At 45.2% G+C, this 14078-nt stretch overlaps 1 protein-coding gene across 1 annotated transcript in view; it reads right to left on the bottom strand.

Moving 5' to 3' along the window:
• Window positions 1-717: 717 nt before the first annotated feature.
• Window positions 718-14078, bottom strand: part of NOTCH1 (notch receptor 1) — a 125421-nt gene continuing 112060 nt past the window's right edge. The window contains exons 28-34 of the mRNA XM_070758900.1: window positions 12436-12652; window positions 8664-8754; window positions 6881-7040; window positions 5402-5697; window positions 4457-4604; window positions 4251-4348; window positions 718-3126 (exon numbers count right to left, since the gene is read on the bottom strand). Coding sequence (XP_070615001.1) covers window positions 1768-3126; window positions 4251-4348; window positions 4457-4604; window positions 5402-5697; window positions 6881-7040; window positions 8664-8754; window positions 12436-12652 — 2369 coding nt within the window. The 3' untranslated portion in view covers window positions 718-1767. The remainder of the gene's footprint in view (window positions 3127-4250; window positions 4349-4456; window positions 4605-5401; window positions 5698-6880; window positions 7041-8663; window positions 8755-12435; window positions 12653-14078) is intronic.

Genomic DNA, 14078 nt, shown 5'->3' with positions numbered 1-14078 from the left:
GGAGGACAGGAGACTGGCAGAAAAGTTGGCCCTTCTTCCCTGGACCTTTGGTCTGATACTTTTCTCTCCAGAGCAGCGGTCTCCAACTTTGGCCACTTTAAGCCTGGCAGACTTCAACTCCTAGAGTTCCTCAGCCAGCCATGAATAATAGAAGAGGTCGTATAAGTCAGAGGTCTCCAATCATGGCTATTTTTAAAACATGTGGACTTCAATTCCCAGAGTTCCTCAGCTGGCAAAGTTGTGCACTTCAACTCTGGGAGTTGAAGTCCACAAGACTTCAAGTGGCCCAAGTTGGAGGCCCCTGTCCTGGGCATCCCATAGCCCCCATCGTCTTGCTCCCACACGGCGATCCCCACTGAGATCTTGAGCCTCTCACTCTCCCTGCTGGGCTCGCCAACAGCCCTTCCACCTTCAATCCTAGTTATCTCGACATCTCTCCGTGTTGTCTTTCCTTCAGGCTGTTCTTAGGTGCAGCACCCAGGATTGTGTTTAGGACAGTGTTTCCCAACCTTGGCAACTTGAAGATATTTGGACTTCAACTCCCAGAATTCTCCAGCCAGCGAACGCTGGCTGGGGAATTCTGGGAGTTGAAGTCCAGATATCTTCAAGTCGCCAATTTTGGGAAACACTGGTTTAGGATCACAACCGCCTTGTTTAAAAAAAAAATAACACAAGGCATGACTTCCTTATCCTACGCTCGACCCAAGTGCAGAATTCTTTTCTTTTTCACATTTTCAACATCTGGGGGGAAGGAGGAAGAGAAGCATTTGGAATTCGCTTGTAGCTTAAAGCCCCCCCCGATTTTTTGATCCCAAGGCAGTTTTTAAAATAAATAAAAGGGAAACGTTCCACTTTCATGCAAAAAGGTGGATAAAATCTATATAATACTGAAACTTTAATACAAAGAATTCACGATCCATATTATTATCAGTGTTTCTCCGCCTTAGATTTCCATCTTAGAAAATGGGTAGAATTCAGCTGAATGGGCAGATACACCTTAAAGTTGGGTGGGAATCTCTGCCCTCTTTCGGTCTCTCATATATCCTTGGGCTGCCCAAGTGTGTGTTGGATGCTCTTTCCCAAATTTCACACTTGCCACGACGGCTAGAAATTTTGGGAGGGAATCTATGACACCCAGAAGCATCCAGATGTAGAAAAGTGACATACAGTATGTCTATATTATCTATACATCATCAACACCCAGGGAATATTTTAAAGCGCTCTTTAAAAATAAACCATCAACTTATATTTAAATTATTTTTTTCCCTCGTATAGGTACATTTAAAAAAAAAACAAAATTGCCCCTCCCCTTTTTTAAATTCTGTTTTTAAAATGATCAGGGAAAAAAATATATCCTGACCAATAAATACATCTCATTTTACTATTATGGATCTTTGCTTATAGCTTTACAGAAGAATGTTTCTCTAGGCCAAAGGGGGGGAAAAAGCATATACAAACTTTAAAAAAAAATAGATGTCAATTTAAAAAAGTCCCCATTAATAGTCCTCCCCCCCCACCCCATTTCTTTGAATAGTAAATGCAGCCCATGGACTTTTTAACAGAACATATAAATAAAACGGCAGTGTTTTCACGTAAAAAGGGGAAAAAAATACATAAATAAATACTAAAAAAGGAGGAGGGGGAACACAGGGATGTTTCCAACTTACAATGTATGCAAAAATATTTTTCTTTTAAAAAAAAAGGAAGAAAGGGATTTATCCCGTCTGTCCGTCTCGCAGGGGGGCTCAGGCGCCCACCCACCCCCAATTACTTGAAAGCTTCTGGGATGCGCCCCACCTGTGGCTGCACGCTTGTGGGTGGGCTCGAGATCCCTTCCGACCAATCGGAGACGTTGGAGTGGGGGGAGGAGCTTGACCACTGGTCCGGCGACTCCGGCGAGGGTGTGAGGAAAGGGTGGTCGGGCCCCTGGAGCGGGTGGCTGGGTGTGTGGTCCATGGGGGAGGGGTAGCTGTGCTGGGAAGGCGGGGTCAGGAACTGGGGGGTGGCCATGGCCTGGGAGAGGGACGGGGCCAGCACCTGGGTGTCCTGGGGCAGGAGGGCGTGGACTGCCAGGCCCTCGGCATTCATGGGCTGATGCAGCTCTGCCTGGCCCAGCTCGTTCGCTAGGAAGCTGGCCACCACTTGGGGGGCAGTGTTCGTGGGCCCGCCACGGGATTGCGGTGCGGGCAGCGGCTGTTGGGGTTGCAGCAAGTGTGGCTGGGAGTGGGTGGGCAGGAGGCCCCCGGAGACCGCCTGGTAGGTCATCATCGGAGCCAGAGTGGGGCCGGAGAGGCCGGGGTGGAGGGGGGCCAGTAGCCCATGTGGCAGAGCCTGGCCGGCCGGGTGCGTCCCTTGTGGAAGGCCGCTCCTCAGCGGGTTGTACTGCCCGGGCACCAGGCTGTTCTGCAGGCGGTTCAGCCATTCGCACTGGCTGCCGCTGACGGCGAAGTTGAGCGAGGCTCTTCCCAGGAGGGCGCCGGCGCTGGAGACGGGCAGGTGGGAGAGGCGCGGGGGGCCCGGCTCGAAGGGCTGCAGGTGGGCCAGGTCCGCCTTGCTGACCAGGTTGAGCTGACTGATGCTGAGGTGGGAGTCCGACAGGCCGGGCAGGTGGTTGAGGGCCACCGAGGGGGAAGCCTGGAAGGGGGAGGCCATCAGGGGCGGAGAGGCCACGTCCGACAGGTAGCCGTGCGGAGACTCCAGGGAGTCGACCGGGGAGAGGACACCGGAGCCGTCCAGCAGGCAGCCCTTGACCTCCTGTGACTTCTTCCGGGGCGCCTTGAGGCCCTTGGGCTCCTTCCCGTTGCAGCTCAGCCCCTTGACGCTCGGCTTCCGGGCCTTCTTGCCTTGCAGGCCCGGCTTCAGGTTGCCTAGGTAAGCGCTGGGTGAGCAAAGAGGCGGGGAGAGGGTGGGGCCCCCCAGAGGGCCCCCGTTGTGCAAGGGAGGGCTCCGCACCAGGTTGTACTCGTCCAGGAGGCGGACGATGTCGTGGTGCATGCGCTCCTGGGCGACGTCCCGGGGCAGGCGGTCCATGTGATCCGTGATGTCCCGGTTGGCGTAGCTGTCCAGCAGGATTTTGGCCGTTTCGTAGCTGCCTTCTTTGGCTGCCAGGAACAAGGGGGACTCCTCCTAGAAGAGAGAGGAAAGCGGGACATCAGGCCCCCTCCCCAGAATTCGGGCCTGGCACAGCGGTTTCGCTTCTCCAAACTACCCCAAAGATCCACTCCTGATTCTTCAGAACCTGCTGAATTTTGACCCTGGCTGCCAGCTTTTCTACATTCTGATAGAGCCGGGGTAGCACAGTGGTTAGAGTGTTCAAATCTCACCACTGCCTCAAGTTTGGCTCGGCCTTTCATCCTTCCGAGGTGGGTCAAATGAGGACCCAGATTGTTGGGGGCAAGAGGCTGAGTCTGTAAACAGCTTAGAGAAGGCTGTAAAAGCCACTATGAAGAGGTCTATAAGTCTTAAGTGCTACTTCTATCTTCCTCCCTCCCTCCCTCCCTTCCTCTCCTCTCCCTCCCTCCCTCCCCCTCCGTCCCTCTCTCCCTCCCTCCCTCCTTCCTTCCTTCCTTCCCTCCCTCCCTCCCTCCCTCCCAGTGTTTAGAATGCAAGATTGCAGGCTAACTCTGCCCACTGCCAGCAGTTCAATCCTGGCTGGCTCAAGGTTGACAGCCTTCCATCCTTCCGAGGTGGGTCAAATGAGGACCCAGATTGTTGGGGGCAAGAGGCTGAGTCTGTAAACAGCTTAGAGAAGGCTGTAAAAGCCACTATGAAGAGGTCTATAAGTCTTAAGTGCTATTGCTATCTTCCTCCCTCCCTCCCTCCCTCCCTTCCTCTCCTCTCCCTCCCCCTCCTTCCCTCTCTCCCTCCCTCCCTCCTTCCTTCCTTCCTTCCCTCCCTCCCTCCCAGTGTTTAGAATGCAAGATTGCAGGCTAACTCTGCCCACTGCCAGCAGTTCAATCCTGGCTGGCTCAAGGTTGACAGCCTTCCATCCTTCCCAGGTGGGTCAAATGAGGACCCAGATTGTTGGGGGCAAGAGGCTGAGTCTGTAAACAGCTTAGAGAAGGCTGTAAAAGCCACTATGAAGGGGTCTATAAGTCTTAAGTGCTATTGCTATTTTCCTTCCTTCCCTCCTCCCTCCCTCCCTCTTCCCTCCCTCCCCCCCTCATTGTGCTGGGAGAAGAGGGAGGGAGGGAGAGGGTCGAAGGTCTCTCGCAGCCCTGACATTGAACCAAGAACCCCCGCCGGCTGACCTTGTTGTTTTGCATGTCCTTGTTGGCACCGTTCTTCAGCAGGGCCACGGCAGCCTCCACATTGTTCACGGCGGCCGCCCAGTGCAGGGCCGACTTCCCTGGAAGGGGAGAAGGAAGGAAGAGGGGAGGTGGTAAGCAGGCTGTTCCGCAGGCCCCCCCCCCCCTCGGCAGACCTTTTCAGGGGACGCTCGGGACTCCGCGGGTACCTAGGTCATCCACCGCATTCACATCGGCGTGGCAGCTGATGAGATCTTCCAGCATGCCTTCCACCGCCAAGCGGGCAGCCAAAATCAGAGGCGTGGTCCCGTCGTGCATGCGGGCATCCAAGTCAGTGGCCCTGTTCCGGATCAGGATCTGTCCCGGGAGATGAAGGAAATTCCATTATTATTATTATTATTATTATTATTATTATTATTATTATTATTATTATACAAATCCAATACATAAATAAATAAACAAACAAATGAATGAATAAAGAAATAAATAAATAAAGTGCAGAAGCAAAAAATTTGCCAAAATCTCTTACGCGTGCACATCCTCTCATCAGATTTTACCTCCTGCACATGCGTGTTAGTATATGGTACATGGTTGTTTGGGATTGCCATGTTAAACTGCCTATTGTAGTTTATTGTATTTAAGTAGTAATATCACTTTAAGAGTTTTGGCTGGTTCGCCATAAGAGGGCGCCAGTACTCTCTCCTACAATGATGCTGAATTGCTCATTCACTTTTGTCTTTACCTTGAGGGGGAAGTGTGTATTGCTTAGTGCTTGTTATATGCAGTTTATATTGTATTGCTTAGTGCTTGCTATGTGCAGCTTATATTGTATTGCTTAGTGCTTGCTATGTGCAGTTTATGGATTGTTTCTGTTTTATGTATATATGTAAATGGTACTTAATCAGCATAACTAAGTCTGTGTCATTATTGGCTATAACACACACACATCTGCACTCTTCTTGCTTAGTGCATAATCTATTTAATCTCTGTTTGGTGTATGTCGAAGGTCTCATAGCCTAGCTATACCGAGACATACCAACAATGCGCAAAAACAAAATCTCGCTGGGATGCACGTGCCTGCCACCCAGAGCTGCACATACATCGCTGCTTTTACTACCGGTAAGCAACCCCAAACGGCTCTGCACCCTCCTTACCTGAAATACGCCCTGGGCGTCGGCCGACACAGCCGCGTGGAGAGGCGTCTTGCCCGTGTGGTCCTGGACGTTGGCGTCAGCACTGGCTTCTAGCAACCGCTTGGCCGCATCCGAGCGGGCGTAACGGGCGGCCAGGTGGAGAGCCGTCTCGCCCGTGCGATCCGTTTGGCTGTGCAGGTTGGCCCCCTGGTAGATGAAGTCCGAAATGACGGCCGGGGTGTCTTCCTCCTCCTCGCTGTTGCCCGTCTCCAGCCCTCCCCCACTGCAGGAGGCGATCATCAGGGGCGTGAACCCATCTGGCAAGGCAAAGAGGGAGAGGGAGGCATCAGCCGCCACAGCCTGGAAGACCAGCCGGCTGGGGAATTTGGGAGGCGAAGTCCTCAGGTGGTGAGCAACGTGGGTGGCAGGATAGCAAAATCCATCCCGATATCTATCCCGATATCTATCCATTATTTAATCTGATATCTAATCTGATATTTATTCAATATCTATTTCAACATTTATCCAATATATGTATTCCAATATCTATCCAATATCTATTTTGATATCTATTCCAATAAGTATCCAATATCTATCCATTATTTAATCTGATATCTAATCTGATATCTATTCCAATATCTATCCAATATCTATTTTGATATCTATTTCAATATGTATCCAATATCTATCCATTAATCTGATATCTAATCTGATATCTATTTGATATCTATTCCGATATCTATTTTAATATCTATCCAATATATCTAGTCCAATATCTATCCAATATCTATTCTGATATCTATTCTAATATGTATCCAATATCTATCCATTACTTAATCTATTTATTGGATTTGTATGCCGCCCCTCTCCGAGTCTACGGAGAAGGGCGGCATACAAATCCAATAAATAAAAATAAAAAATAAACAAATCTGATATCTAATCTGATATCTATTCTGATTTTAATATCTATCCAATATATCTATTCCGATATCTATTTGATATCTATTCTGATATCTATTCTAATATCTATCCAATATATCTATTCCAATATCTATCCAATATCCATTCTCATATCTATTCCAATATCTACCCAATATTTAATCTAATATCTAATCTGATATCTATTCTGATATCTATTGTTTTATTTAATTTCCATTTCTTCCATTGTTATATATTAATATGTTGTAAGGCGCCCCGAGTCTCAAGAGAAAGGCAGCCTAGAAATTAAAATAAATAAACAAATAAACAAACAATCATAAAAAGTTGAGGCTTTACCTTACAATTTTTACACTACTGTGCTGAAAAAAGTTAGATGCTGCTGCTGCTTCTTCGTTCGTTCCCACCTTATCTCACCCTTTCTCTCCTCTCAACTTCTCCATTTCCCTACCGTCTTTATCTTCATTAGGATTTCACATTATGAAATGCAATAAAATAAGTGCAAAATGAGAAAGGCAGGCAGGGAAATCATGTTCCAGAATCCAGAATCCAGACTGGACCTACCTGGCCCTCGGACGTTGACGTCCATACAGTCGGCGTCAATTTCCCCCTGGGGCGGGGTGGGGGCCATGGAAGAAATGCGCAGGTCGGCCGCGTCCAGGTGCTGCTGCGTCCATTGCCGATGGTCAGTCTGGTCATCGGGCAGCATGACCTGCTCCTCGGCCTGGGAAGAGAGGGATGGAGATATTATTATTATTATTATTATTATTATTATTATTATTATTATTATTATTAATTAGATTTGTATGCCACCCCTCTCCGGAGACTCGGAGCGGCTTACAACAACAATACATAGTGCAAATCTAATGGTTAAAAAAGTTTAAAACCCTCATTATAAAAACAGTCATGCATCCCAAACAAACCATACATAAAATGAAACAACCCAAGGGAATCAATTTCCCCATGCCTGACGGCAGAGATGGGTTTTTAGGAGTTGGCAAAAGGCAAGGAGGGTGGGGGCAGTTCTAATCTCTGGAAGGACTTGGTTCCAGAGGGTCGGGGCCGCCACAGAGAAGGCTCCAGAAGGCTGAAAATCAGCTGGCCAGCACAAGTTGCGTGCCCTCAGATATGGCTCTGTATGCCACCTATGGCACGCATACCATAGCTTTGCCATCATGGGCATCGAGCTTCCCAGCATAGAGAATTCTGGGAGTTGAAGTCCACAAATCTTTTTTTTTAAATTAAATAAAATTCATTTAAACATACAAAATACAAACGATAAAACTCACACACACAAAAAGAAAAAAAAACAGTGAAATAAAAGTTGGACAAATCTTAAAGTTGCCAAGTTTAGGCCCCTGGTGAAGAATTTCAAGAATTTATCAGGCTCCAGTGTCGTTCTTGACTAGGTTTTAGTAAGGCAGGGATAGCTTCAGTCACATTAATACAATGGTTCTCAACCTGGAAGCCGGGACCCCTTTGGAGGTTGAATGACCATTTCACAGGGGTCACCTAAGACCATAGGAAAAGACAAAATCCCCATGGTGTTAGGAACTAAAGCTTCTACTGTGTTCCCTCGATTTTTGCCGGTTCGAACTTCGCGAAAAGTCTATACCACGTTTTTTCAAAAATATTAATAAAAAAATACTTGGCGGTTTCCCCCCGCTATACCACAGTTTTTCCCACCCGATGATGTCATATGTCATCGCCAAACATTAGTCCGCCTTTAATAAATATATATTTTTAATAAACTTAATAAATAAACATAGTGAGTAATAATCTAAATGGTTGCTAAGGGAATGGGAAATAGCAATTTAGGGGTTTAAAGTATTAAGGGAAGGCTCGTGATACTGTTCATAGCCAAAAATAGTGTATTTACTTCCGCATCTCTACTTCGCGGAAATTCGACTTTCGCGGGCGGTCTCGGAACGCATCCCGTGCGAAAAGTGAGGGAACACTGTATTCTGGCGCCTTGGAACGTATTGTTACAATCTGATCAATCAGGTGTTTCCAGTGGGGGTGTCCCTCTGACCTTCCTGCCAATCAGCTTAAAGCTCTGTTGGGAGAATTGACGCTAGACTTATGGTTGGGGATCACCGCAACATGAGGAACTGTATTAAAGGGCTGTGGCATTAGAAAGGTTGAGGACCACTGCATTAATATATATTACAGGCAAATTGCACGCTCCTTCTATGAAATTCTTCTTCTTTGACAGAAATCCCAAGTGCCCCAAATTCAGAGCGAACGAGAAGTGGTGTGAAAGAAAAATCTGGAGGATTTCTCTGGCTTCCCCTCCAATCTCTGCGCAACTAGCCGGCTCGAAGGAAAGTTTCCCTGGGGACCTTACTCGGTATTTCTTGGGGTGGAGCGTCTCCTCGTCTCCCCACTCGTTCTGGTTGTCGTCCATCAGGGTCCCGTTCGAAGCATTTTTCAAGGGTCTAGAGGACAAAGTGGTGAGGAGAGAAAGGGGCAAGGAGTTACCATAAATCAACGAGTGATGCATTGCAATTGCTGCCCACAAACCAAAGTGGTGTAAACATGAGACAAAGTAAATAAAAAGACCTCTTCCCATTTTTCTAGCATTTCCAGGTCCTCGGAGAGGGGCGGGATACAAATCCAATAAAATAATAATAATAATAATAATAATAATAATAATAATAATAATAATAATAATAATAATAATAATAAATTGCAAAAGGCCACTTTACTGGGACCGGCACACAAAATTCGCAGTCCTAGGTGCTTGGGAAGCGCCCGACTGGTGATGAAATACAAAATCCAGCATAGTGATCTCGTTTGCTGTGTGGTTTTGACATAATAATAATAATAATAATAATAATAATAATAATAATAATAATTCAACCTTTTATCCATGCTGAGGGTGTGAAAACCCTCCCCCCCCAACTTCCTAAAGTTCAATAATTTTGGAGGCTTTCTACGGAAGTCAAAGTAAAGTTTTTTTAAAAAAAAAATAGCAAGGAATTGAAATGAAGACCCAGAATGTCAGACGTTCTAGAAACAGAGAGGTTTGGGCAATAAGCTTGTGTATATTCTCAATTGGTTACACAAAATCAATCTATTTGTGTAAACGCTTGATTTATAAACTGGACCATAAAGAGGTTTCCATCATTGCCTTCAACGAATTGACTCTTTTGAAGATCCTGTAAGACCATCAGACCTTTTTCTCTCCTTTTAAAACAAATCTCTTTTTTAAAAAAAAAATGTGTTATGATTAGACCCTTTTTTCATCTAAAATAAAAATGCATAACATAAAATGCACGCAGGCTGTCTTATGAAAGGAAGTCTATAGTGCTCAGGTGTTAAAAATGTCAAATAATATATGTGGTTCTGTATACCCTTAAAAGAGAAAGAAATTAACGTAAAGAACCTGAGTATCACCGATAAAATATCACCAAATAGCTTGTCACCTGCGATCATTCTTGAATGAAACGCTTAGAAACCAGTGAAAATAAAGCTGAGGTTTTTGAGCCCACCCATAGTCACAGACCTCCTGTGAATTTTACGCAGGACCCCCACTTAGGTCTTAAGCATAAAACGTATCAGGAAAGACTTAATGAACTCAATCTGTATAGTCTGGAGGACAGAAGGAAAAGGGGGGACATGATTGAAACATTTAAATATGTTAAAGGGTTAAATAAGGTTCAGGAGGGAAGTGTTTTTAATAGGAAAGTGAACACAAGAACAAGGGGACACAATCTGAGGTTAGTTGGGGGAAAGATCAAAAGCAACATGAGAATATATTATTTTACTGAAAGAGTAGTAGATCCTTGGAACAAACTTCCAGCAGACGTGGTTGGTAAATCCACAGTAATTGAATTTAAACATGTCTGAGATAAACATAGATCCATCCTAAGATAAAATACAGAAAATAGTATAAGGGCAGACTAGATGGACCATGAGGTCTTTTTCTGCCGTCAGACTTCTATGTAAAATGAAGTCAAGGGATAGCACGAATCAATGATACAACCCACACACACACAAACACACACTTCCAACAGATAGACCAAGAAGGTTTCCTACAATTTGTCCTAAGTGGGGCAAAAAAACAGCCCTTTCATAAATGGTTATCTGCCTCTGTTTCTCCTGGACCAAAAGAGGAAGGCAAAATTCAAAGTGCTTTTGAAAAATAACATATTATTTTATTATAGAAACATAGAAACATAGAAGACTGACGGCAGAAAAAGACCTCATGGTCCATCTAGTCTGCCCTTATACTATTTCCTGCATTTTATCTTACAATGGATATATGTTTATCCCAGGCATGTTTAAATTCAGTTACTGTGGATTTACCAACCACGTCTGCTGGAAGTTTGTTCCAAGTATCTACTACTCTTTCAGTCAAATAATATTTTCTCATGTTGCCTTTGATCATTCCCCCAACTAACTTCAGATTGTGTCCCCTTGTTCTTGTGTTCACTTTCCTATTAAAAACACTTCCCTTTCACTTCCCTTTTACTTCTTTTATATGATGTCTTTAACATTTCTTTTTACAATCTTTATAATTCTTATAATCTTTTATATGGTGTTTTATTACAGTGTGTGGCTAGGCGGCAATGTAAATTTTCTAAATAAATATAAAAGTCTGTCCCAGCTGAGTTCTCTTTTGCTAAATGCTAAGTCAAAGCTGGCATGCCATACACATTAAAAAGCCCGCCACGCTGTGTTCCTTCAACACATTAAATTGGAGTCAATGAGCTACCATGCTTACTACACATGCTTGTTTTTAAAAATCCCCTAAACAAATAAATCCCATTCCTCTTCAACCCGATGCCTCATTAAAAACGAGTTAGATAGTCGCCACAATGCAATTTGCACGAACCAGACAGGGAGTAGAAGGGGAGAAGGAGAAAGGAAAGAGGAGGAGAGGGTAGTAGGAAAGGGGAGAGAAGGTGTAAGAAAGTAGGTAGTAGAGGTGGAATAGCCAGCTGAGATAGAAAGCGGGGAGCGGAGAGAGGGAAGATTGAGATGGATTGAATAATAAAATTAAATTCTAATGGCTCTTTATTGTTTTTCCGTTTGTCCATATGAATATAAGAAGGTAAAGAGTCCTTGTAGAACCGGATCAAAAGCTGACCAACAGTAGTATAACAGTATAGGAATGTGAGAAAAGGCAGATTTAGGGCATTTTGCAGAGCACAAATTCTAATTTCAGCTGCTAAAATTTACAAATTTGCCTTGCCTAAGTTAATGAATGAAATATTAAATAGGTTTTCAAGTTTTAATATTGTTTATGATAGACTGCCATAGTGAAATTAAAAAATAAACAAAATAATCAAGCAAAGCCATGAAGCAGCTCCTATTTATTATTCCAATTTCATTCCTAAATAACTCTACTTTACAAGATTATTGACATTACTATTTTAAAAGTTGCATTCCAACTGACATAAGTTTATTTCCGGTCACAATTCAAAGTGTTGGTTATGACCTATAAAGCCCTTCATGGCACCGGACCAGATTATCTCAGGGACCGCCTTCTGCTGCACGAATCCCAGCAACCAGTGAGGTCCCACAGAGTGGGTCTTCTCCGGGTCTTGTCAACTAAGCAATGCTGCTTGGTGCGACCCAGGGGAAGAGCCTTCTCTGTGGCGGCCCCGGCCCTCTGGAACCAACTCCCCCCAGAGATTAGAATTGCCCCCACCCTCCTTGCCTTTCGTAAGCTACTTAAAACCCACCTCTGCCACCAGGCATGGGGGAACTGAAATACTCTTTCCCCCCTAGGCCCTTACAATTTTATGCATGGTATGTCTGTATGTATGTTTGGTCTTTTATAATAATGGGTTTTTAATTGTTTTTAGTATTGGATTATTATTGAATACTGTCTTGTTATTGTTGTTAGCCGCCCTGAGTCTTTGGAGAGGGGCAGCATACAAATCCAATAAATGAATAAATAATAAACTTAGGTTATTGTTTTTAAGCAACATTACATGTATATTGATTTCTATCGAAGGCATATGTGATGTATGTTATCTATGTTTTTGATGTGGAGGAAAAGAATAAGAAACTTTCACTGAACAACAACAACAAAAAAGCAGGTCCAGATCCCAACCTCTGCCTCAAGATCCCTGCAAGGGGGAAAGGGGGTGGGTGGAATTACTCACTTCAGCCCCACCGAATCTTCTCCCAGCGGTTCCCGGCGCTTCTTCTTACTGGACTCGGTCACTTTGAAGCCTTCGGGGAACCAGAGCTGCCCATGTTCCCTCCGCCGCTTGCGAGTTGCAAAAACCCCGATGACGATGAAGCAGAGCAGGAAGAGTGAGGGTACCACCACATACATAGGATACCACTGGCTGCTCCTGGGGGAATCGGCCGTTTCGCCTGGGACGAGAAAAACCAAGAGGACCACGATGAGGCTGTGGGAAGGCGCAGCCCAGCAGCAAGATGGGCAAACTGAGGTCCACGCAGCCCCACCACTCATCCCCCCCTTTCGTATCCAGCTCTGGAGGAGGAGGAGGAAGAGGAGGAGGAGGGAGGAGGAGGAGGAGGGAGGAGGAGGAGGAGGAGGGAGGAGGAGGGAGGAAGAGGTGGTAGTGGTGGTGGTGGGGACTTTCAATGCGATTCATCAGCATTGCAAACTCTCTATTGCTTTCCTGGGGGGAAAGATGCTTTCTTTCCTTTAAGGAGAAAAAGGATTAGCCCATTTCAAATCATTGGATCCACATTGAGCGGTTAAGTCCAAAGGATTGAGGAGGATTTGGGAGGCGCACACTTCGGCTCTTCACATGTCACGGATCGATTTCAAGGTCTGGGGCGGCTTCTCCCCCCTCCCTCCCTCCCTCCTCCTTTCCTAGCAATAATTATTTTTTGAAATAAATTCCGGAGGGGGAGACAAAACTTGGGTTTTTCTTTCCTCCCCTCCCGCAACAAGCAATGGAACTTTCTTTTTCAAAAGCGTTCAATTCGTTGCGTTAGGGGGCTGCAATTTTTGACCCCCTGTATTTTACAGCTTTGGGGGCCACGGTTTTGGAATGGGCTTGTATGTAGCTCGTATGTTATGCACGCAGAACACGTGTGTGTAATTTGGGGGCGGTTCCGTGTCTTTTTGCCCAAGCTGCATCTGGCGAAACTAGCCCCAAACTATAAAATCCATGATTAACTTAATCCACTATTTCTCAACCCTGGTAATTTTAAGAACCGTGGATTTCAACTCCCAGAACCTCCCAGCCAGCATGGGGCAGTTAGGGAATTCTGGGAGTTGAAGTCCGGAGGTCAACACCAGCGCTGAGAAACACTGGCTTGCTCAAGTTCTGTTAAGATTACAAACCAAAGAAGTTTTGTTATTGGTGGGAAACCCCAAATTACACTGCCTAGATGCAGTGTTCCCTCTAATTTTTTTTGGGGGGGTGGGCGGAAAAGTATAGCGTCTGAGTGGCAGTCCCTTCGGGACTGGGCGGCACAGAAATAATAAATAAACAAACAAACAAATAAATAAATAAAAAACCCACCCTGTTTTGCCTCAGAGAATTTCAAAATAAAATACTGTACAGTAGTCCCTCGCTATACCGCGCTTCACCTACTGCGGCTTCACTTCATCGCGGGTTTCTGAGGAAGCCGATCGGCAGATTTAAACAGCCCGCCGAACTCGATCGGCAGGTTTTTTTAAAAAAAAAAACTCTAAAATTGTAAATACTGTATTTAAATACTGTATCTAAAATAAATACTGTGTGGGAAGGGTTTATAAACACTTAAAACAATGAAAACTTACCAAACAATTACAATATAAATACTTAAATAAGTACTATCA

This window comes from Erythrolamprus reginae, chromosome 8 (assembly GCF_031021105.1).
Source record: "Erythrolamprus reginae isolate rEryReg1 chromosome 8, rEryReg1.hap1, whole genome shotgun sequence".
NCBI classification, from domain to species: Eukaryota; Metazoa; Chordata; class Lepidosauria; order Squamata; family Dipsadidae; genus Erythrolamprus; species Erythrolamprus reginae.
The sequence above is the reverse complement of the archived record's forward strand: the minus strand, read 5'-3'. Positions and strand labels throughout refer to the sequence as shown.